Source organism: Oncorhynchus nerka, linkage group LG21 (assembly GCF_034236695.1).
Source record: "Oncorhynchus nerka isolate Pitt River linkage group LG21, Oner_Uvic_2.0, whole genome shotgun sequence".
In the NCBI taxonomy this organism is placed as follows: domain Eukaryota; kingdom Metazoa; phylum Chordata; class Actinopteri; order Salmoniformes; family Salmonidae; genus Oncorhynchus; species Oncorhynchus nerka.
In genome coordinates this window covers 9,270,075-9,295,221 of record NC_088416.1, presented here as the reverse complement: position 1 = coordinate 9,295,221, position 25,147 = coordinate 9,270,075, and the positions used below count along the sequence as shown (strand labels likewise).

General features: G+C 42.5%; 2 protein-coding genes across 7 annotated transcripts in view; both read left to right on the top strand.

Annotated features, from left to right (window-relative positions):
- LOC115103807 (peroxisomal acyl-coenzyme A oxidase 1-like) overlaps positions 1 to 2,790 on the top strand; it is a 28,652-nt gene extending 25,862 nt beyond the window's left edge. For both annotated transcript variants that reach the window (XM_029624767.2, XM_029624766.2), the window contains exons 13-14: positions 735 to 941; positions 1,297 to 2,790. In XM_029624767.2, coding sequence (XP_029480627.1) covers positions 735 to 941; positions 1,297 to 1,347 — 258 coding nt within the window. In that variant the 3' untranslated portion in view covers positions 1,348 to 2,790. The remainder of the gene's footprint in view (positions 1 to 734; positions 942 to 1,296) is intronic.
- A 778-nt stretch (positions 2,791 to 3,568) lies between these two features.
- LOC115104412 (inactive rhomboid protein 2-like) overlaps positions 3,569 to 25,147 on the top strand; it is a 37,751-nt gene continuing 16,172 nt past the window's right edge. For 3 of the 5 annotated variants that reach the window (XM_065006284.1, XM_065006281.1, XM_065006285.1), the window contains exons 1-6: positions 3,569 to 3,704; positions 4,757 to 4,899; positions 11,260 to 11,416; positions 19,997 to 20,158; positions 22,478 to 22,632; positions 23,058 to 23,262. In XM_065006284.1, the coding sequence (XP_064862356.1) occupies positions 20,009 to 20,158; positions 22,478 to 22,632; positions 23,058 to 23,262 (510 nt within the window). In that variant the 5' untranslated portion in view covers positions 3,569 to 3,704; positions 4,757 to 4,899; positions 11,260 to 11,416; positions 19,997 to 20,008. Of the gene's footprint in view, positions 3,705 to 4,756; positions 4,900 to 11,259; positions 11,417 to 15,229; positions 16,124 to 19,996; positions 20,159 to 22,477; positions 22,633 to 23,057; positions 23,263 to 25,147 lie in introns of those variants that run through there. The other 2 variants (XM_065006282.1, XM_065006283.1) reach the window with 2 other exon arrangements.

The window sequence follows — 25,147 nt, the reverse complement described above, 5'->3', positions numbered from 1 at the left end:
TGTGCTGTGTGATATATAATTTGACCTTTCTAATCGTATAGTATCCACAGATTGTGAGTTAAAGATGAAAACCTTTCCTATGAGTATTATTTGACTGACTATGGCTTTCTAAAACAACCAAAACTGATATTTGTAAGGTTAATTTTAAGTGCATGTCTTGATTATTATACTTTTTTTAACCATTCCTGAACCTGTGACCAGGAACACGCTACATAGGGGCAATACCAGAAAAGTGATCTATTGATTCGGTCTCTTCGCACAACATGTAGCATTCTGTTGGTGGCAAGAATTCTATAAAATAATTTAAATTGAAAAATTCTGTTGAATCAAGTGTTTCATGTACAGGTTCATAAACCATGTGCCATGTAATCGGTACATCGAAAATCTCTTCCCATTTATTTGGCAACCTGTATGGCACAGCTGTCAACATTTTTGTCCTCAAATGAAACTAGTATATTTTTCTATTTATGCCAGTTCCTTTCAGCCAATTTGTATCTTTTAATATATGGCAGACAAACAAGTTCCCTACCTTTTCCACTTGCCTCTTCCATTTTTGTGGTAATGCTGCAATCAGTTTTCTTACTCTAACTTTCCGATTTGTTTGATTTGATCCTACATATAAAGGCTCTAACTCGTTCGTCGTGACATTTGGATATTTTACCTATTGCTTGTTTATTGAGAACACATTCTCTTTAACAATAATGACCCGACTGTTCCTTCCTTCCTCACTCCAGACTGGTCTCCTGAGTGTGCCCCAGCTCTCCCAGGTGTCCCAGCGTCTGAAGGACCTTCTGGCCCAGCTGAGGCCCAATGCCGTGGCCCTGGTTGACGCCTTCGACTACCGCGACGAAATGCTCAACTCCGTCCTGGGACGCTACGACGGCAACGTCTATGAGCACATGTTCGAGTGGGCCCGCCGCTCGCCTCTCAACAAGACAGAGGTCAGAGTTCATGGAGAGGGCCTTTAAAAAAAGAGAGTCAGAGATTAAGAAAATGAATTTACTGTTGATTTCACGTCGTTTTTTGTTTGTTTTTACCTTAGTTCGTTATTACGAACATGAATAGACCATTTACAAGGATTTGTTTCAGATTATGATCAAGAGCCAAATTATGTCTGTGTTCATTGCGTTGTTTGCCTACATAAAGATGTCAATCTAATGAATGATTTGCTGTAGTAATAAGTCTCCTGCAGAGTAACCTTGTCCCAAGGCTATTGCTACCAACAGAGAGAGGGAGCCGGTGGGTGGAAGAGACTACCTGCAGAGTACTCAAATTGACCCTCCTTCCCTCTTCTAGGTCCACGAGTCCTACCACAAGTACCTGAAACCCCTGCAGGCCAAGCTGTAAGATGACCTCTGAGCCTTCTCAACTGACCCCTCCACTACAGGGGACGGGAAGCACACTAACAACACTAATCCAGTAGTGGGACCCCAACATGGCCGCTGCTGCCCGTCCACCAATTGGAAGGGGCTCATTCCACCCGCCCCTTCTGTGTTTAACCAACCACAGGTGGTGGAACATTTTTAAAGGGGAACCATTGGAGACCAGCCGCCTTACCCCACCTCTATTGATGTGCTGCTAATGAATCAATCATTCTACTGGACTTATTCAACTAGTACTTAGTTTGAGTTAAATATACCCCATGCCTTGTTAATGGGTGTAATCGAAGGTCCGAGAACCATAAGATGGAGAGGAAGAAAAACTGTAGTTAGCATACGAGGTGGCCTAAAGATGAAGGGGTTTTGATGACTGATCCTTGTGATCTAATCAAGCACTTTGGATCATGTACATTGCAAATCACTCGATTTGTTGAGATATGTTGAATCCCATTTAAAAAAATAAAATTAAAAAATCTGTATAATTTCTCATCACAGTATTTGATGCTAATGTACTGAGGATGGTTGCCTTTAGTAGTGGGTGACGGGTCGGTTGTGGTTTGCCATGAACCAAAGGTGTGCGTGTCTCTGTCTAGGTGTGAGAGAGTTTGTGGTTGTGGGGTAACGAATATGATTAGTGAATAACGAGTTGATGAGTAAGCTATTCTAGTGATTTGAGAAAGGGGGCCTTTCAATTCTTGCGCTTAATACAAACCACTAGTATATATGCATGAGGATCTTATCTACCATGTGGGGCTTAATTACCAAGAAATGACATGAAAATCAAACTAGCTTGAAGAACAAGGTTGTATTCATTAGGGCACACTGTGGTAAAACGTCTTGCAATGGAAAGAGAGGTTCTTATTGGACAAGTCCGTGTAGTGTGTTGTTGTTCCCCCCCATCTGTTTCAATCAGTTTTATTTTGTTTGGTGCCTATTGAATAGAACCCTGATGTGGCATTCGGAACAAGTACATTCTTCAACACAATGAAATAAGTATTTTTATACTCTGATTACTAGCTGTTGATTGTACTGCTGTTGACTTTTACAGTATGTTGCAGATTGATACATGATTGATACATTTTCAAATGGAACAAAGCAGTAACTATTGTTTGTGGGAGGATTATGTGCCAGAGGAATTTGGCTTACTTTAATGAAGCTAACATGGTAGTATTATCACACATGGTCCATGCATATATTTTTGATTGAAAAATATGCTTTATCAATTTATTTTGTGATTTCCGTTGCAATATAAGGATGTATGATAATTATTTCAATATACCTACTGAATTTTTGTTTAACAAATATTTCAGTCTGAATATGTTTTAAACTTGATTATGTTTATTGAATTGAAAGTGAATAATTTGTCATGCTTAATGATCTTAGTAATAAACTGGAAAAAACTATCAAATGATGTTCATGGGTTCCTTCAACTTTGTTTCATAGACTGCCAGAAGCAACCACTAGATGGTGATATGAAATCAGATAGGAAAAAAAGTCTTAAGTCAGAACCATGTTTATTCATAACGTTTTAACATTTTATTTCAGTGGCATAGATTTAGGAGAACCAATTCTACAAATGGATGGAGGATAAAGGATTGAGTGTAATCATTAATAAGATTATGAATAGACTATATTAGAGATTATAATAGCACATTAGATTTATAACACTGCAATGCATCTGATTCAGACCTTTTTAGGAAATGAACCTGTAGTTTGACAATAAATCAATGCATTCTATTTAAAACCTTTGGACAATGTTCATCTGGATGAGATTCTTCTGGGATTGTGTTAACTCTTGCTTGGGTGGAAATGTCAAATGAAGTCCTCTCACACTTTTCCTTTCCATATATTACTATAAGCAACACGGGTTACTTTCATGTTCGTTTGCTTTTAGATTTTTGGGGAGGTATTGCTTTTCCTGGGCAAGTCTCATGCCCCCCTCATTGCGTCATTTAGGCACATTGTGGTAGGGGTGCCAAGCTTCGGGACTCAAAGAGCCATATGATCAAGTTATATTTATGCCCTTGCACAAACAACAAACATGCAAACATAGCCAACACGTAGAAAACGATTACAGTCCATCAGCTGCGGACATAACTACTATATTCATATTATTTCTAAACCATTCTTGACTTCTGTGTGTGTCTGTCAGTTATCAGATATGTTAGTCCTGTCTAGTCTCCGCCCACCGCCGAAATCAGGATATTTGGAGAGAGAAGGAAAGTAACACGTTGGTGCAACATTGTATGATTTTTCGGAACATAAATTGCATCTTATTCCGAGCAACATTGATGAAAGTAACGTATATATTTTTTTTCCTTACAGGTGAGTAGCCTATTTTTCTCATCCAACATTGAATAGTTTTTTTCAAAATGTGTTTATGATCGAAAGGTGGGCACAATGTGTGTGTGTTTTTTTTTACCAGTCCTCTTATCGGAGTTTCAGATAGGGAAACAATAGGGAAAGTGTAGGCGTGAGGAAGTCACATTAAAATGAATTATAAAGTCATTTGAACTATTTCAACATCGGAATTGGGATTCTCAAAAGGACCGCAAACGACATCATAGCACGTTTTAACGTGCGTATTCATATTCCGCTGCTCCGGGGGGGGAAAGAATTACCTTTAGTAAAAATGTGTCAATTTTATCTTCACATACAAACCTTCGTTCAACTTCCGTCAAACGCCCGCTAACTGGCTTCACGTTAGAATTCCCGTTGGTCTCCCATTTTTCCAGAAAACGTGGGAGGGTTTGGTTTGTTGACACGACAGGATACAGTATCGTTTTTTTTTTTTTTTACTGAATTATGCAGGCTCTCACTGTTAAATGCAGGTCAACATTGTTAAATAGTTGCTACATAATTTTCTTATCTTGTTTGGGAAGTTATGATATGAATACGCGAACATGCCGTTTGAAAGATGTTTGCCACACCGTCACTGACTGTAAACTGTACGATTAATGTACATGAGTTAACATTTCTTCTTGTGGTTAAATAGTGAGAAAGTAATGTGTGATAGGAGTATTATATCTGTATGTGAAGGCTAAAATATCATTTTAACCCAGTCTGAAATGATTGGTATACCATTAGTTTATAACAACCATTGTTGCAGGGCTGAGAAACTGGTAGAAATCTGCAGATAAGTAGTTCAAGACAGGCCTACAATAAACAATCCATTCCTCAATTAGGCAGGCTATCATTAGTGCTATTTTATTCATTCCTGTTTCAAACAATGGAGTCTTACATATCTCTCCCTTTGAATTATGCATAGTAGTAGTAGTGCATTTCAGAGGGAACAAAGAATAGAATGTCGATAAGCAACCACTGACCCACAACATCTGCATCAGTCGTCTTTAACTGTAAGTTCTGTTACACCACAGGTGCACCTGCTGTCAAGCTAACGAAGCATAGTAGAGCGAAGTGGAACCTATGTAAATGCCTAGGCTGCAGGTTGACACAGTAGGGACACAGAACAAGTCAAATGGTCATGGTTGACTGGACTGGACTGGGAATCAGAAACAAGGTTGGTTTTCCAGATTTGCAAACATTTAGAAGTGATACAATAGCTAGGTTTTCATCCAATTGTCAGCAGATTTTCATGCAAATATTCTAAAAGCTGCATAAAAAAATACGCTTGTTTTCCCACCAGAGATGTTTCCATCAAACAGACTTGTTGAGGATAAAAATGTGACTTTTGCGGTCAAATTCCCATGTTCCAAAATAAAATGACCATCGCATATTCAACTTTACTGATGGTTTTGTCACAAACTGTTGCGTTATATTGCAAGTGTTCCCACTCGGGTCTTGGCTTGTGTGCTCTAGCCAACAGCTTGCACATACAGTGATGAGATTATTATGGTTAAGAGCAAGATCATTTTTTATCTGTTAAACGGCAGCCATCATCTTGTCATTAAAATAAGACTGTTGACATTTATTGAAAAGGAGTATCAAGCTCATCACCGTGCACTTTCACCACCCTGTGTTCAGTCATTTACAGTGTTTAATCTGTAGCCTAACAAACGACATGCTTTCCCAAGTCGTAGTGGGAGGACCACACAACATATCGTTGTGTAACTCCAAGTTGACTTCCATATGATGGTTATTTAAATACAGTACATTAAACAAATGTATTCAGACACTGACTTTTTCTACATTTTGTTACACTACAGACTTATTCTAAAATGGATTAAATAAAACATTTTCCTCATCAATCTACACACAATACCCCATAATGACACAGCAAAAACAGGTTTTTAGAATATTTTGCAAATGTATTAAAAATAAAAAAAACAAATACCTTATTTACATAAGTATTCAGACCCTTTGCCGCGAGACTTGAAATTGAGATCAGGTGCATCCTGTTTCCATTGATCATCCTTGAGATGTTTAAACAACTTGATTGGAGTCCACGTGTGGTAAATTCAATTGATTGGACATAATTTGGAGAGGCACACACCTGTCTAAGGTCCCACAGTTGACATGTGCAGTGCATGTCAGAGCAAAAACCAAGCCATGAGGTTGAAGGAATTGTCCGTAGAGCTCCGAGACAAGATTGTGTTGAGGCACAGTTCTGGGGAAGGGTACCAAAACATTTCTGCAGCAATTGAAGGTCCCCAAAAACACATTGGCCCCCATCATTGTTAAATGGAAGAAGTTTGGAACCACCAAGAGTCTTCCTAGAGCTGGCCGGCCGGCCAAACTGAGCAATCAGGGGAGAAGGGCCTTGGTCAGGGAGGTGACCATTAACCCAATGGCCACTCTGACAGAGCTCCAGGGTTCCTCTATGGAGATGAGCGAAACTCCCAGAAGGACAACCAGCTCTGCAGCTCTCCACCAATCAGGCCTTTGTGGTTGAGTGGCCAGACGGAAGCCACTCCTCAGTAAAAGGCACATGTCAGCACGCTTGGAGTTTGCCAAAAGGCACCTAAAGACCCTCAGACCATGAGAAACAAGATTCTCTGGTCTGATGAAACTAAGATTGAACTCTTTGGCCTGAATGCCAAGCGTCAGGTCTGGAGGAAACCTGACACCATCCCTACGGTGAAGCATGGTGGTGGCAGCATCATGCTGTGTGGATGTTTTTCAGCGGCAGGGACTGGGAGACTAGTCAGGATTGAGGGAAAGATGAACGGAGCAAGGTACAGAGAGATCCTTGATGGAAACCTGCTCCAAAGCGCTCAGGACCTCGGACTGGGGCGAAGGTTCACCTTTCAACAGGACAATGACCCTAAGCACACAACCAAGACAACGCATGAGTGGCTTCGGGACAAGTCCTTGAGTGGCCCAGCGAGAGCCCGGACTTGAACCCAATCAATCATCTCTGGAGAGACCTATAGTTGTGCAGCGAGGCTCCCCATCCAACCTGACAGAGCTTGAGAGGATCTGCAGAGAAGAATGGGAGAAACTTCCCAAATGCAGGTGTGCCAAGCTGTTAGCGTCATACCCAAGAAGACTCGAGGCTGTAATCGCTGCCAAAGTTGCTTCAACAAAAGTACTGAGTAAATGGTCTGAATACTTATGTAAATGTGATACTTCAGTTTCTTATTTTTAATACATTCTAAAAACCTGTTTTTGCTTTGGCATTATGGGGTATTATGTGTCGATTGATGAGGGACAAACACTATTTAATCCATTTTAGAATGTTGTAACAAAATGTGGAAAAAGTCAGTACTTTCCTAATGCGCTGTATGTGTGGTATGTATGTATGTACAGTGGGCTCCAAAATTGCTGGCACAAATAATGCTTAAACAAATATAAACAATATAATTATAGAGATAAACTCAAAATACCAACATGTGAGAAATACTGTACTTTATTAATGTTTCAATGCAACCAACGAAAATCATTTATTGATTTAATTAAAAATCAATATCCTCCAAATCAAGGTTTCACAATTAATAGCACCCTTAAATATGATTGTAATTAACATCTACTCAAATTAAACCACAATTTAAATTCCACTTATTTAAGTTTATGTAAGTCTTAAGGAACTATATTGAGCCATTTACATCACTTCCTGTTTCACTAGGGTATAAAAATGAGGTAACACGCATGCAATAACCCTTTGTCATCCAACACCATGAAGAAAATAAGAGAACTGTCAGTTCAAAAGAGACAGATGGTCGTAGACATTCATAAACCCGGTAATGGCTACAAGATCCACAAACGATTGAATATACCACTGAGCACTGTCAGGGCAATTATTAAAAAATTCTAAAGATGTGTTTTGGACTTTCCAACAAAATGACCTGAAACATACCTCAAGATCCACACAGAATAGGTTCTATGACAGCAAAATCAATGTTCTGCCATGGCCATCTCAGTCGCCGGACCTCAATCCAATGGAAAACCTGTGGGCTGAGTGGAAGAGGGCAGTTGATAAGCGCAAACCCAAGAATGTGAAGGATCTGGAGAGGATCTGCATAGAGGAATGGTCCAAAATCCCTCCAAATGTGTTCCTGAACCTTGTCAAACATTACAGGACAAGACTCTATGCTGTTATCCTTGCCAGAGGTGGTTGCACTAAGTACTAAATGAGGAGTGCCAATAATTATGAAACCTTGATTTGGTTAAATGTATTTTGTATTAAATAATTGTATGATTTTGGTTGGTTCCATTGAAACATTAATCAAGTACAGTATTTCTCACATGTTGGTATTTTGAGTTCATCTCTATAATTATATTGTTTATATTTTTTTAAGTAAAGTGTTTTGTGCATTGACAGTCAGGGGTGCCAGTAATTTTGGAGCCCACTGTATGTGTATGTACAGTACCAGTCAAAAGTTTTAGAACACCTATTTATTCAAGGATTTGTCTTCATTTTTACTATTATTACATTGCAGAATAATAGTGAAGACGTCAACACTATGAAATAACTCATATGGAATCATGTAGTAACCAAAACAGTGTTAAACAAATCAAAATATATGTTATATTCTTCATAGTAGCCACCCTTTGCCTTGATGACAGCTTTGCACACTCTTGGCATTCTCAAATCAAATCACATTTTATTGGTCACATACACGTGTTTAGCAGATGTTATTGCAGGTGGAGCGAAATGCTTGTGTTTCTAGATCCGACAGTGCAGTAATATCTAACCATTATTATCAAACGATTTCACAACATATACCCAAAACACACAAATCTAAGTAAAGGAATGTAATTAAGAATAATAAAATATATGGATGAGCAATGTCAGAGCGGTATAGAGTGGCTAGTGATTTCAAGTCTATGTATATAGACAGTAGCAACTCTAAACCAGCTTCATGAGGAATGCTTTTCCAACAGTCTTGAAGGACTTCCCACATATGCTGAGCACTTTCTGGCTGCTTTTCCTTCACTCATTCCAACTCATCCCAAACCATCTCAATTGGGTTGAGGTTGGGTGATTGTGGAGGCCAGGTCATCTGATGCACTACTCCATCACTCTCCTTGGTCAAATAGCTCTTACACAGCCTGGAGATGTGTTTTGGGTCATTGTCCTGTTGAAAAGCAAATGATAGTCCCACTAAGCGCAAACCAGATGGGATGGCGTATCTCTGCAGAATGCTCTGGTAGCCATGCTCGTTAAGTGTGCTTTGATTTCTAAATTAATCTCTGTCAGTGTCACCAGCAAAGCACCATCACACTTCCTCCTCCATGCTTCACGGTGGGAACCACACATGCTGAGATCATCCGTTCACCTACTCTGCGTCTCACAAAGACACGGCGGTTGGAAGCAAAAATATCACATTTGGACTCTTCAGACCAAAGTACAGATTTCTACTGGTCTAATGTCCATTGCTCGTGTTTCTTGGCGCAAGCAAGTCTCTTCTTATTATTGCTGTCCTTTAGTAGTGGTTTCTTTGCAGCAATTTGAACATGAAGGCTTGATTCACGCAGTGTCCTCTGAACAGTTGATGTTGATATGTGTCTGTTACTTGAACTCTGTGAAGCATTTATTTGGGCTGCAATTTCTGAGGCTGGTAACTAATGAACTGCTGCAGAGGTGACTGGTCCTCATGAGAGCCAGTTTCATCATAGCGCTTGATGGCTTTTGCGACTGCACTTGAAGGAACCTTCAAAGTTCTTGACATTTTCCGTATTGACTGACCTACATGTCTTAAAGTAATGATGGACTGTCATTTCTCTTTGCTTATTTGAGCTGTTCTTGCCATTATATGGACTTGGTCTTTTACCAAATAGGGCGATCATCTGTTTACCACCCATACCTTGTCATGTATATATTTTATAATATTTGTGCATGAAGGTGTTTCCACAGCCATTGCTAGCATAATACATTTTATCAACACACAAAGATCCTAGACCATATCGAACAAACAAATTGTTTGTCGACATCTATAAAACTGTCCTGCCATTTCAGCCCAGTCGTGACATATTTTTTCATGCGTCAGGTAATTCATCCCAATGACATGGTTGGATTGAAACTGGATAATGACCATTCAGGCCTACAGTCGTCCATTCTGTCTTTCCTCCCCATTGGATTCTATTGAGTCATGCTTGCAATCCCACTGCCCCTCCTAGGTTTCAGCTCCAGTTCTCAACTGTTGTGCCACAACATGCCTGCCAGAAAGCATCAGCTTTGAGTCTCTCCTAGCAACAGGCCTCTTCCCAGTAGTATCTGTGGGCTCATTGGGATTTTTTTCCTGCTACGTCGTGGTAATGCCAACTTATGCAAATTCAGCTTCCATACTGTCTGACACATCATCTTTCTCTTCGACACGACACAGGAAAAGGGCCTCAACCTGAAAGGAGGCAAGGCCGCTCTGGTCGTGGCACTTTGAACTTTGACATTGTTAACTTTGATTCTCATGAACATCAGAGCATCGGAAGTTCAAAGCCTCATCCATTTTCTAATTGATGCCCACTGATCCAGGGAAGAGATCTGACTTAAATGTCTGTGAATATTGGGGGAATGTGTATCACAGACACCCCGTAGTATCCCTCTGTGTCTTCTCCAGGTCGCTCTCATCTTCTGAGTGAGCCAGAGACTCATTCCACAGGCTGGAGGCTGGCTGTCTAGCTGTCTGGCTTCCTCCTTGTGCTGTACTGCTCTCTAATGCGGCTGCACCCACGACAAGCCCAAAAAAACATGACATGCCGTGTAACTGGGAGATATCAGCACGGTCTATGTTGGATCTAGTTTGAAAGGTAGCCCTGTTTTGCGTTTGGTGTCTTGTCTATTCAAAACGTTCACGGCCCCTGAAGGCAGCTAGGGGTCTCGGTAGGGGTGATGGAGCTGTGATACTTGTGGTAAGCTTCCCGCCATGCAAGTTTGGACCTGCATGCATGCTCTGGGAAGTGCAGATTCAGCTTCTGTCATGGGAATACACATTTCCTGTCCAGCTACAGTAGAACACTAACCAAGAATACTGTGTCAAATCACTCACAAGAATTCTGTAGTTTCTCTGAGAAGCTTTCAATTGCTCAAAATGACAGAAGAGGGTCTCATAGCTTTTGAGGTCAAATAACCTGGCATACTACTGTATTTTTCCCAACAAAAGTTCAACTATTTGATCACAAGAAAGAACTAGCCATTTGAGCAATGTCATTACCACACACATTGTGTTTAGGTGGACAAGAGTGAGGGGTGATTTCAGTTGCTACACTGATGTATCGATGCATTCTGAAGTTACTTTCCTACACCATTCGATTGATTTCCCCCGGGTATGAAGATATGACTGTTTTTGCCCGTTCATCCATGCACATGCAAGTTAGATCTTGAATGCTATTGACATATTGCGCAATTTGCAATTTGCAAGTCCTTTTGAAATCTATTGAAGTCTGACATTTGTCAAGATCTCGAGCCTCTCGCAAGTCTCTCAAAGTTCTTGGTGGGTACTTATCTACTATGTTCTGACTTGTGGTTCAAATGCTCTTTCAGGTTGCAGCAATCAGGGTGGTAGAGATGTTACTGGTCACAGGATGTGGAGACGAGGCAATCATCTGAAGGGCCGTTCCTCTTTCGCCCTGCTGCGAGTGGTTGGAGGTAACAGAGACCGATCGTCAGGCAACACCCATTTCTGGAGGCGAGGCGAGCAGTAAGTGTGAACGCTGTTCCACAGCTCCAAATGTGTGACAATTATGTCAAGTGACAAAATATGTGGTGATACAGTATTTAACTGGTTTCATTTTTGTTATTTGTTTGAAACAGCTGTGTTTCCTGCACTTTGAAACGTATATGTTGTGTGTCAAGAGTTGGTGTTCATTGAAGAGGTGATGGAGAACAATGGATGTATTGTAAAGCTGAGCATCTGCGCTGCTCTGCACAAGATGCCATTGAAGCTACAGTATATTCTTCAGTGGATGTTGTCATGCATTTCACAGCAACAAGTGAAACTTCTGCATAGGTATCTAGTCTTAGAGTCTTAGCATAGAACACAAAGGAAGGTTAATTGGAACCCGACACTCTTAAGCATGTAGCCATGTACAGTACCAGTCAAATGTTTGGACACACCTACTCATTGTAGAATAATCATAATAGTGAAGTCATCAAAACTATGAAATAACACATGTTGAATTATGTTGTAACCAAAAAAGTGTAGAACAAATCTAAATATATATTATATTTGAGATTCTTCAAAGTAGCCACCCTTTTGCCTTGATGACAGCTTTGCACGCTCTTGGCATTCTCTCAACCAGCTTAATGAGGAATGCTTTTCCAACAGTCGTGAATGAGTTGCTGAGCACTTTTCCTTCGCTCTGCAGTCCAACTCATCCCAAACCATCTCAATTGGGTTGAGGTCAGGTGATTGTGGAGGCCAGGTCATCTTATGCAGCACCATCACTCTCCTTCTTGGTCAAATAGCCCTTACACAGCCTGGAGGTGTGTTTGGGGTCATTGTCCTGTTAAAAAAACAAATTATAGTCTCACTAAGTGCAAACCAGATGGGATGCTGTATCGCTGCAGAATGCTCTGGTAGCCATGCTGGTTAAGTGTGCCTTGAATTCTAAATAAATTCTAAATAAATCACTGACAATCACTAACACACCACCTGCTCCATGCTTCACGGTGGGAACCACACATGCTGAGATCATCCTTTCACCTACTCTGCGTCTCACAAAGACACAAATTTGGACTCATCAGACCAAAGGACAGATTTCCACCGGTCTAATATCAATTGCACATGTTTCTTGGCCCAAGCAAGTCTCTTCTTATTATTGGTCCTTTAGTAGTGGTTTCTTTGCAGCAATTTGACCATGAAGGCCTGGTTCACACAGTCTCCTCTGAACAGTTGATGTTGAGATGTGTCTGTTACTCGAACTCTGTGAAGCATTTACTTTCCTGTGGCAGTCCTCATGAGAGCCAGTTTCATCATAGCCCTCGATGGTTTTTGCGACTGTACTTGAAGAAACTTTAAAAGTTCTTAAAATGTTCAGCATTGAACACTGACCTTCATGTCTTAAAGTAATGATGGACTGTCATTTCTCTTTGCTTATTTGAGCTGTTCTTGCCATAATATGAACGTGGTCTTTTACCAAATAAGGCCATCTTCTGTATACCTCCCCAGCTTGTCACATCACAACTGATTGGGTCAAACTCATTAAGAAGGAAAGAAATTCCACAAATTAACTTTCAACTTCTTATGGCTGCAGGGGCAGTATTGAGTAGCTTGGATGAATAAGGTGCCCAGAGTAAACGGCCTGCTCCTCAGTCCCAGTTGCTAAGATATGCATATTATTAGTACATTTGGATAGAAAACACTCTGAAGTTTCTAAAACTGTTTGAATGATGTCTGTGAGTATAACACAACGCATATGGCAGGCAAGAACCAGAGAAAAAAATCCAAACAGGAAGTGGGAAATCTGAGGTTTGTAGTTTTTGAACTCAGCCCTATCGAATACACAGTGGGATATGGTTCAAGTTGCACTTCCACTAGATGTCAACCGTCTTTAGAAACTTGAGTGAGGCTTCTACTGTGATGTGGAGCTGGATGAGAGCTCTTTGAGTCAGTGGTCTGGCAGAGAGCCAGGTCCTGGTCACGCGCATTTCACATGAGAGCGACCTGCGTTCCATGGCTATTCTACAGACAATGGAATTCTTTGCTTGGAACGTTATTGAAGATTTATGACAAAAACATCCTAAAGATTGATTCTATACTTAGTTTGAAATGTTTCTACGACCTGTAATATAACTTTTTGAACTTTTCGTCTGACGTTCTGGATCTGCACGAGCGTTTGGATTTGTGTACTAAACACCCTAACAAAAGTAGCTACTTGGACATAAATAATGTACATTATTGAACAAATCAAAGGATTCCTGGGAGTGCATTCTGATGAAGATCATCAAAGGTAAGGGAATATTTATAATGTTATTTCTGATTTCTGTTGACTCCAACATGGCGGATAATTTAAAAAAATTCATGAGCGCCGTTCTCAGATTGTTGCATGGTTTGCTTTTTCCGTAAAGCTTTTTTGAAATCTGACACAGCGGTTACATTAAGGAGAGGTATATCTATAATTCCATTTGTAACACTTGTATTTTCATCAACATTTATGATGAGTATTTCTGTAAAATTGATGTGGCTCTCTGCAAAATCACTGGATGTTTTTGGAACTACTGAACGTAAAGCGCCAATGTAAACTCAGATTATTTAATATAAAAATGAACTTTATCAAACAAAACATACATTTATTGTGTAACATGAAGTCCTATGAGTGTCATCTGATGAAGATCATCAAAGGTTAGTGATTTAATTTTATCTCTATTTGTGCTTTTTGTGACTCCTATCTTTGGCTGGGAAAATGGCTGTGTTTTTCTGTGGCTTGATGGTGACCTAACATAATAGTTTGTGGTGCTTTCGCTGTAAAGCCTATTTGAAATCGGACACTGTGGTGGGATTAACAACAAGATTACCTTTACAACGGTATAAGATACATGTATGTTTGAGGAATTTTAATTATGAGATTTCTGTTGTTTTGAATTTGTCGCACTGCACTTTCACTGGCTGTTGTCATACCAATCCCGTTAACGGGATTGCAGCCGTAAGAAGTTTTTAACAAGGCACGCCGTTTAATTGAAACGCATTCCAGATGATTACCTTATGATGCTGGTTGAGAGAATGCCAAGAGTGTGCACAGCTGTCATCAAGGCAAAGGGTGGCTACTTTAATATAACACTTTTTTGCTTACTACATGATTCCATATGTGTTATTTCATAGTTTTGATGTCTTCACTATTATTCAACAATGTAGAAAATAGTCAAAATAAAGAAAAACCCTTCAATGAGTAGGTGTGTCCAACCTTTTGACTGGTACTTGTAGCTAACCTCACCCAGGCTGTACTGTATTTGGGCTGACCTGTTCATCATTGAAGCCTATGACAGAAAGTGAAACATGAGACCGACTGCCCTTGCCTTTGTCTGTTTGGGAACTTGGCTCTAGGCCATTACCACTTCTAACTGTAACTAGCTATCACCGGTGGCGACCAAACCTAGCCATTTCTGAACAAGCACATTCCTGTCTGCCTGTGTCCAGGGCTGTGGTGTGCGGTGGCAGCTGTGCTTGGCGTCACGTTAACATACAACAGTAGCACTCTGTGGGCTATAGGGGCTTGGTGACAGACACGCACTTTCGCAGGATACACACTCACACACACTTGTACAGGAACACACAATGGCACCAAACACCATGTACGGAAATGAAGCATTGACGCTAATCTGCTATTGACTTAAGGCCAGGGTCATGTTCATTAGGCACCCAACAAAAGAAACCAGACTGAAACAGGGAGGGGCTAACTGGTGCTTGTCCCATAAGACGTTTTTCGTTTTCAGTTGCAAAATGTATACCTTTGTGTGTGTGTCCTAATAACAATGACCCTGCTCACAGTGACCCTGCTCACAGTCATGACATCTTCAAGAGCTCCACTCTCAACACTGGCCCAATGTAAAGAATTGGACAGATTAGTTTAGATTTTTTGAAGTGGAGAGAGAGACTGGGAGTGTGGGAGCTTGTGATACATGAGTCATGTGATAGGAGCACTATGGTTGTCACCCTGAGGAGTGTCAATACACATTTGTGAGTCGTTACTGGGATGTGTGACTGGGCTGGGACTTGGAATTAGTGTGTACACTGAGTGCACAGAACATTAAGAACACATGCTCTTTCCATGACACAGACTGACCAGTTGAAAGCTATGAACCGTTATTGATGTCACTTGTTAAATGCACTTCAATCAGCGTAGATGAAGGGGAGGAGACAGGTCCTAAAATTATTTTAAAGCCTTGAGACAATTGAGACATGGATTGTGTATGTGCGCCATTCAGAGGGTGAATGGGCAAGACAAAATATTTTAACGGGGTATGGTAGTAGGTGCCAGGTGAACCGGTTTGTGCCAAGAACAGCAACGCTGCTGGGTTTTCCACCCACAACAGTTTCCGTGTGTATCAAGAATGGTCCACTGCCCAACTGTGGGAAGCATTGGAGTCGACATGTGCCGGCATCCTCGTAGAGTCCATGCTCCCGACGAATCGAGGCTGTTCTGAGGACAAAGGGGGCGGGGGTTGCAACTCAATATTAGGAAGGTATTCTTAATGTTTTGTACACTCAATGTATGTCATCATGAGCTGTGTTGTCACTTTTTCTTTTACAAGACTATTGTGACACTGTGTTTGAGTTCCCACTCAGGATGTTTGAGTGGCAGAGAGAGAGACTGGGAACTAACAATCTACAGTACTGTGCTCCGTGTGCTGGGAGTTACTGTGGAAGCCTTGGGCTGTGTTGTCACGTCTGCTATTCCCAGACTACCGTGTGAGTGAGACTCCCTCTGGACTCAGTTAATCATTTGTTACAAATGTTCCATATTGATCAAGAAAACATACCCTTATGCCACCATCTAGTAGCTACTATCATGCTTTTTCACTCGCTCTCTAACGATTGGGTTAATCTTCAGTCAACATCTGAATGTGCAGCAACACAAAAATCCCCCCCTGTGAGGAAATCATAATCCTGGAGCTGTTGTTTCCCTGGGGACTGCAGATGATGAAGCGCAGTGTTCCAGTATTGCCTGAAAATCACTTCTATGTTGCTCGGTAATCTCCCTAAATGTATTCTGGCTGTGGAGGGGAAAAACTATGATGACACAATTTATAGAAAACCCAACCCACATCGCAGGTCGGTCATTGACCTATTGTTATCCTATCCAAGATCTGTTGGCAAGACAACCAGGCTATTGTTATAGTATTGGCTTAGAATAGGTGTTGACTGTTGTTCATGCTACCAGTCACATAGGTATTGTCCTAATAGATGTGTCAAAACTCTCATTGTCATCAACAGGGTAATCTCAGTGAGCAATCTGGGAAAACCTCTGAGTTTTGGCTATTCTGGTTCTGGTAATCTGTCATCTCCACACTACATTATCTGTTATGGATGGTGTTGATATTGATTGACTCATAATTGTTAAAATATGGCTGAAGATATAGGATTAATATCACAAAGATCTACATAAAGATGGGCAATCCAGTATGCAGAGGATAGACGTTGCGAGTATTATTTCCGTAGGCCCATGCATGTAGAATGTGACTCCCAATGAGACAATGTCAACAATGAGACTGATCTCTCTCTTTCTCCACTCTACCAAAACAACACCGCCCTGACTCACTCCTTTGACTGTCTCCCGGCGGAAACGATAAAAGCCTTCTCCACATTGACAGACTGTGCGGCTAGCAACTGTCTGCCACTAAAGCACGGCACCACACTGTTAAAACCCCTCCATTAGTGAAAGCCTTGGATATTTCATTATGTGAGAGGGTGTGGGCCTGACCCGGTCCCATAGGAACATATGAGTTCTCCCATCCCCCAATGTGTCTCTGTACTATTCTGCTCTCACAGCCACGGGCTTGATTGCCATTGACTCGACTGGTGTCAGATTGCCCTCCTGCTTGCCGTTCCCCGACGCTGACACCAAGGCCCTTTATTTTCCTATTGCAACTCCAAGGTTTCGAGACCTTGACTAGATCTATAATGGACACGTATTGACCAGGGAGAATACCGCTGTAGGAATATTGCAATCCTGAAACGATACAATGACACAATTCAAGAAGCCTGAAGAATGAGGACTAATTGAGCTCTGAGTGGGGGTCCAGAGGCCGATGATGATGATTTCTAACGGAGACTTGAAGCTGGGGACAGGAAGGCATGATTATGGTTGTGGCTTTGAGCAGATAAGAAAGGTAGGCCTCTGTACTGATATTGAATGTATTTTTTAGTTGCGTTTAGTTTATTTGATCATTTGAAAGGTACACCTACAAAATGATGCACTTGATTTAAGAATCTTCGAGGGTGAACACAATGGTTGACGACTTATTTCCACTGTGGTCCTTAAGTAACATCTCATTTAGAGATGAGGGACTCGGGGTTGCTTTCAGAGATAGTTGTTGCATGGTGTTACTGTATGTAAACACTTAATGATGGTCTTCCTGTGCACATGGCTTGTCAGTCCATTAATCATTGCAGGACAACATTTAAGTTCGCTTTGCTGGAAGGTCTATACAGGGATGTTTCTGCATAGAAAATGCTTGGGCAGGCTGTCTAAATCCAAACAGTGTAATCTAGTCATGAATAATGATGAGTGAGAGGCACAAAGATCATACCAGGCACAAAGATCATACCCCCAAGACATACTAACCTTTCACCATTACCAGTAACGGGAGGTTAGCATTTTTTTTTGTGGGGGGGGGGGGTTTATGATATTTATGCCTCTGTAACTTTCATCATTATTCACGATTCATTCATGATTATCCGTAATCATGGTAGCATCCACATTAATGTAGAATTGTTCAGAGAAATATTGTTTTCTTATTTACAATTAGAAGTGAGTCCTAAATTACACAATACATGATTTACCATTCATTTATTTTGGAAACAAATTAATCTGAAAGACACTGTAAGGGAATTTGTCCAAATACTAATAACAGAACTAGATGCATAAGTGTTTGATCTCGAATCCAAAATGCTGCCGTATAGAGTCAAATTAAAGTTTCAGCTTCACTGACCAAAGAATTACGTAGGGGAGTATATATAGATAGAATTTTAAGGCTAGCGATATCTCTCTTTCTTTCTTTCTTTCTTTTTTTCTCTCGCTCTTTCTCTAAAAATGTGTCCCAGCGAGTGCTTTCTAGGAATGACATGTTGCAGCCTACACCCCCACTAGCACTGTCAAGTAACAAGCTATTGTCTCGGTCACCTCAGTCTCAACTTAACCTGACACCATGCATTCATTCAAGCTCCTACCACGATGCTTCTGTCCAATGACGGGCTGGCGTCCTACAGACGAGGTCACAGCCCCTACAGAAAACCTATTGTTAACTCATTCAGGGTAGCGGCCCTCCAGAGCCCTTTAACTAATTGCATGTCAAATAAGAATGATGGTACTAGTACGGAGACAAGTGTTTGGGTGACCATTACTAAATTGCATAGAAGGGTTGTTAACACACAGGGTTGCTAATGTAACTGATTTATGGGGTCTCGTCCAGGATCTCATCAAACTAACATGGGGGAAAAAAACACCTGCCGTTTTTCTAATGCATATTTGCTTGGACAGGCAGTGTTTTCCTTCAATAGATATTGTTATGTATGTGGCGGAAAAGGCAGGCTTCTCTCTCAGGACCTACTGGGCCCCAGTGAGATGGATATTGTTTAAGTAGTGCCGGTCAGCGACTGTTACCCAAGAGTAGGGCTAGGCTAGTGCGCCAGGCTCCTATTCCCTCACATTGCTGGGTCTTGTTCATTAGGGCGTGCAAAGGAAAATGCTTAAACGCTTTGCAACAGAAAACAAGAATGAGCGTTTCTTATTGGCCAAAACCTGGTAGTCTCTCCCTGTTTCAGTCGGTTTCCTTTTGTTTGGTGTCTAATGAACGCTACCCTGGGGAATGAGACTAGGGTTATGCCTCTGTTGTGACAAGAGTTATCATATAGGGTTTCTTTCCAGCTTGACCCACTGACCTAGTCTACATATAGTGTGTGTATTTAAGACACAGTAGCATGCCCAAATGCGCACATATAATATATATTCTTTAGCCTATATCTGTGGAGTTAGATGGAGATGTCCAGGCATCGGATTTTATGGTGTTGGGACAGCTAGAGTCTGGTTGCGCTGCTTTCGTGTGTGCTGTGGCGGGCTACTTTTGTGTTTTTAAAAAAATGGTTTAGGTGATGGGCTTTTACATGGAAAAAGGATGTTGTTCAAATCCAGTGGTTTCCCTTCCCTATACACACGTGTGATAGGTTCTTTTCAGCAGGGCAATGTGTCCTTCCTTGTTGCAGATAGGAGTTCCTCTAGTCCTTTGTCATTTGGATAATATGTTTGTGCTAAAGTCGCTACTTCAATTAGATCCTGAATGGTTCGAAGTGCCTGTCAGTGTTGTTTGTCTTTTCAGTAGGACGTGTCTGAGTACATCAGTCTTTGTAAATGGAGCCACATTTGCGCAAGTTGAGAATGAAAGTGGAAGTTGTAGGCTACGGGGAAATAGAGGTGATATGAGGGTTGTGAGGAATGGAAAGAAAGAAAGGGTCACCGCTGGTTTCACATCTCTTTAAGGAGGAGAAGAAATGCACGTTTTTGTCTTTGAAGAAGATTCCATCTCAAACATGCCATTGATTAATTTTACTCTTGTTTGCCCTCAGAACTCAGAAAGGATGGCGTCACAGGAAGGGGGGGAGCCTCCTCCTAACGGCAGCCAATCAGACAGCCGGTTGAAGAGCAAGAAGCCGCCCAGTCTGGTCATAGCCATCCCTGCCCCAGAGGAAGAAGAGAGGGTTGAAGAGGGAGCTGAAACGGTCAAGCAGGTAACCCTTTGACCTGATCTTTCCACTTTGACCCCTCTTTATGGAAACATGTTCTGTACTTGGAAAATGGCAGTTGATGCTCTGATGAAGGCCATTTCATTAGGAGAGGGAAGAATTGGCAAGCCAACTTTAACAGTTGGTAGAATAGTCGAGGAGTTTCAGCCCTCAACTGAAAGCATTCTCCTCTATAGTAAAAGTGTTATCTCCCTTACACAGTATGTTATGGGCACTGGGCCAGCCATATACCAACCAGCCCCCCCCCACCCCCCAGTCCACTCATGCTAGTGTTGTGCGGTCACTCACGACTAGCTACTCTATATCAAAGCCGAGATATGCCCTGTTAACATTCCTGTCATTACATTTTGGCCTTTATAAATAGGGCCAGGGTTTTTTCTGAACTGGACATAATTACCCCCAAAATCCAGACTTTGTTCCCCCCTATAAGACCCATAAACGGCCATTTGACAGCTGATCTGGTCTAATATAGTTCCATGAGCTAATTTTTGGGTACATGTATCCATTTTCCTGGTTAACTCACATCTCTTCTCTGTCTCTGTCTGTCTGGCCTGGCGCACCCCGGGGACTCCTTCAGATGAAGTGGTTATTTTGCCCAAAACAATCTGCTCCAATCACGCATGAAGCACTCCCTGCACCATTACTTGTCAAAGGTCATCATTTTTAGGCGTCTGCCTGCAGAGTGGATGTGTAGGAAAGGGATGAGGGAGGGTGGGTGTGTGTGTGTGTGTGGGGAACAGTGGATGGGTGGGTAGGTGAGTGTGTGGGTGGGTGTGTGTGTGAGGGAGAGTGCATTATGAGAACACAAGTGTGTGTGCTCATTCATTTGTGTGCATGTGTCTGTGTGTGTGTGTCTGCGTGTGTGTGTGTGTGTGGGGGGGGGGTTCACCAACAAAGAGCCTCTGGTGGCAGGCTGGCTAGCTAAGCACACCCCCTGCTGGCTGACACACATGCAGCTCACATGGCTCCTACAATGCTCTGTTAACTCCACAGTGACTCCACAAGTCGTTAGCCAAGTCGCCGTTAAAGACACAAATGGGCTTTGAAATAACATTACAATGGAAAAATATGAAGCTTTAGGATGATCTGGTGTTTCCCTAGTATCACTTCTATGTTTTGTAAAAAATAAAAAAAAAATAATGATTTGTGCATTTTGCTGCAGTCTCAGAAAAAGAAAACTCCTTGCTTTGCCATTCTTACACTTCTGTTCTGGAATAAGGTGATTGATCTGAGCTAAACCGGATAGTTGTAATCACTACAGGCAATGGAAGGCTGTGGGCTGAATCATAGCAAAACAATCATGCACTTAACATGCATTTCCGTCCAAATGCTCCATTGACGACAATGCACGATTTACACGATCTTAAAATGATTCACACACCGCAATGCACGATTTACACGATCTTAAAATGATTCACACACCGCAAGGGACGATTTACACGATCTTAAAATGATTCACACACCGCAAGGGACGATTTACACGATCTTAAAATGATTCACACACCGCAAGGGACGATTTACACGATCTTAAAATTATTCACACACCGCAAGGGACGATTTACACGATCTTAAAATGATTCACACACCGCAAGGGACGATTTAGCCCTGTTGTATACCAGTGATGGCGTGAATTCCATTTATTTTCAGCCAGTCCGTTTCAAGTGCCCTTTACTTTCATGGCCTGCGGTATACTGGCTCTCTGAGCTAGGATAATACTCAGTAGGTCTACCTGTATACTGGCTCTCTGAGCTAGGATAATACTCAGTAGGTCTACCTGTATACTGGCTCTCTGAGCAAGGATAATACTCAGTAGGTCTACCTGTATACTGGCTCTCTGAGCTAGGATAATACTCAGTAGGTCTACCTGTATACTGGCTCTCTGAGCAAGGATAATACTCAGTAGGTCTACCTGTATACTGGCTCTCTGAGCTAGGATAATACTCAGTAGGCCTACCTGTATACTGGCTCTCTGAGCTAGGATAATACTCAGTAGATCTACCTGTATACTGGCTCTCTGAGCTAGGATAATACTCAGTAGGTCTACCTGTATACTGGCTCTCTGAGCTAGGATAATACTCAGTAGGTCTACCTGTAGGCCTACCTGTATACTGGCTCTACTGGCTCTCTCTACCTGAGGCTCTCTGAGGTAGGATAATACTCAGTAGGTCTACCTGTATACTGGCTCTCTGAGCTAGGATAATACTCAGTAGGTCTACCTGTATACTGGCTCTCTGAGCTAGGATAATACTCAGTAAGCCTACCTGTATACTGACTCTCTGCTCTTTCCCCTGTCCCTCTGTCCAGCCCCTGCGTTCGTCCCTGAAGAAGAGTGAGAGCCTGCAGCAGGCCAGTCCTCTGTCTGACAGTGGTACTGATGGTGGTGGTGGAGGAGGTCACAGTGTTGGGGACAGGAGGGCAGCCTTCCACAGACAGAACTCCCTGTCTCAGAGCATACGCAAGTAAGTGGGGGGCGGGGAGAGGGAGAAGCGGGAAGAGAGAGGGAAGAAATAAAGGGAGGAAGAAACTAATGGAGGGCAGAAGGTAAAGCTGAAAGGGTGTATAGGAGGAGGAGGGGGTAGTGGGTGAGAAAGGAGGAACAGGGAAGAGGGCAAAAAGAAAGGGGAGGTACTGTATGAGAAGGGGTTGGGGTGGTGGAAAGAGACTGTAGATGGATAGAGAGAGAAACGGAAGGGAAAGAGAGAAAAGACAGTGGGAGAATCGCACTTGCATACTCTTCGGGGGCGGGGGGGCATATAACGAGGGACTTCCTTTTCTGACTGTTTGGAATGTTGGACATAATCAAGTTGTACTCTCTCTTATTATTCTCTCCTCTTCCCCCTTCCCCCTCTTCCAATACCTTGTCTCTCCCTCCCCCTCCTGCCAGGGGTACAGCCCAAGCTACAGCCCAGGCAGCAGGTTGGTTCGGGGTGGGTGAGGACTGTGAGACCAAGCAGCAGCTATGGCAGAAGAAGAGCCTGCGCCACTGCAGCCAGCGCTACGGCAAGCTCAAGGCCCAGTACAGAGAGCCGGAGCTCCACATCAGCATGGACCAGGGCCTGGACTCACCCGCTGCAAACAAGATGCCCAAGGTAGGCTCCTAGCCCCTAGGTCTGACAGAACTGGGTCGGTACATTCGGGAAATATTCAGACCCCTTGACTTGTTCCACATTTTGTTACGTTACAGCCTTATTCTGAAACGGATTCAACTGAGGTTTTTAGACATTTTTGCAAATGTATTAAACATGAAAAAAACTGTAATATCACATTGTACATAAGTATTCAGACCCTTTACTCAGTACTTTGTTGAAGCACCTTTGGCAGCGATAACAGCCTCGAGTCTTCTTGGGTATGACGCTATAAGCTTGTATTTGGGGAGTTTCTCCCACTCTTCTCTGCAGATCCTCTCATGCTCTATCAGGTTGGATGGGGAGATGTCACTGTACAGCTATTTTCAGGTCACTCCAGAGATGTTCGATCGCGTTCAAGTCCGGGCTCTGGCTGGGCCACTCAAGGACATTCAAAGACTTGTCCCGAAGCCACTCCTGCGTTGTCTTGGCTGTGTGCTTAGGGTCGTTGTTCTGATGGAAGGTGAACCTTCACCCCAGTCTGAGGCCCTGAGCGCTCTGGAGCAGGTTTTCATCAAGGATCTCTGTACTTTGTGCCGTTCATCTTTGCCTCGATCCTGACAAGTCTCCCAGTCCCTGCCACTGAAAAACATCCCCACAACATGATGCTGCCACCACCATGCTTCACTGTAGGGATGGTGCCAGGTTTCCTCCAGAGTTGACACTTGACATTCCGGCCAAAGAGTTCAATCTTGGTTTCATCAGACCAGAGAATCTTGTTTCTCATGGTCTGAGAGTCTTTAGGTTCCTTTTGGCAAACTTCATGCGGGCTCACATGTGCCTTTTACTGAGGAGTGGCTTCTGTCTGGCCACTCTACCATAAAGACCTGATTGGTGGAGAGCTGGACAGATAGTTGTCCTTCTGGAAGGTTCTCCCATCTCTACAGAGGAACTCTGGAGCTCTGTCAGAGTGACCATTGGGTTCTTGGTCACCTCCCTGACCAAGGCCCTTCTCCCCCGATTGCTCAGCTTGGCCTGGCTGCCAGTTCTAGGAAGAGTCTTGGGGGTTCCAAACTTGGAGGCCACTGTGTTCTTCGGGACTGTCAATATTGCAGAAATGTTGTGGTACCCTTCCCCAGATCTGTGCCTCAACACAATACTGTCAATACTAGCTCTACGGACAATTCCTACGACCTCATGGGTTGGTTTTTGCTCTGACATGCATTGTCAACTGTGGGACCTTAAATAGACAGGTGTGTGTCTTTCCAAATCATGTCCAATCAATTGAATTTACCACAGGTGGACTCCAATCGAGTTGTAGAAGCATCTCAAGGATGATCAATGGAAACAGGATGCACCTGAGCTCAATATCGATATCTCATAGCAAAGGGTCTGAATACTTACGTGAAGTTATTTCTGATTTTAACTTTTAATACTTTTGCAAACCTGTTTTGACTTTGTCATTATGGGGTATTGTGTGTAGATTGATTGAGGGGAAACTTTTATTTAATCCATTTTAGAATAAGGCTGTAACGAAAAACGTCAAGTGTTCTGAATGCTTTCTGAATTTACTGTATTAGCAGTGCCCAGGAAGCGAGGGATAGAGACTGTTTGTCGACGGGGCCACTGTATTTGTTGCACATTCAAATCAACTTTACCTAACAAGACGCTATCGTCACCTGTCTCGGTGTCCGACGTCCGATTCGACTCGACTTTTGGACCTCTACTCAGAATGGAGAGATCACAGAGAGTAGGTGGAGGAAGGGGCGGCGGTAGTGCCACTCAAGGGGAAGTGAAGTGCACCCCCTGCCTGCCCTAAACAATGCAGAGCGGGGCGCCGTGTTGACAGGAGGCAGGCTCACATCTGAGCCCCAACCAGACGCGGTGCTTCTGTTAGTCCCCAACACAC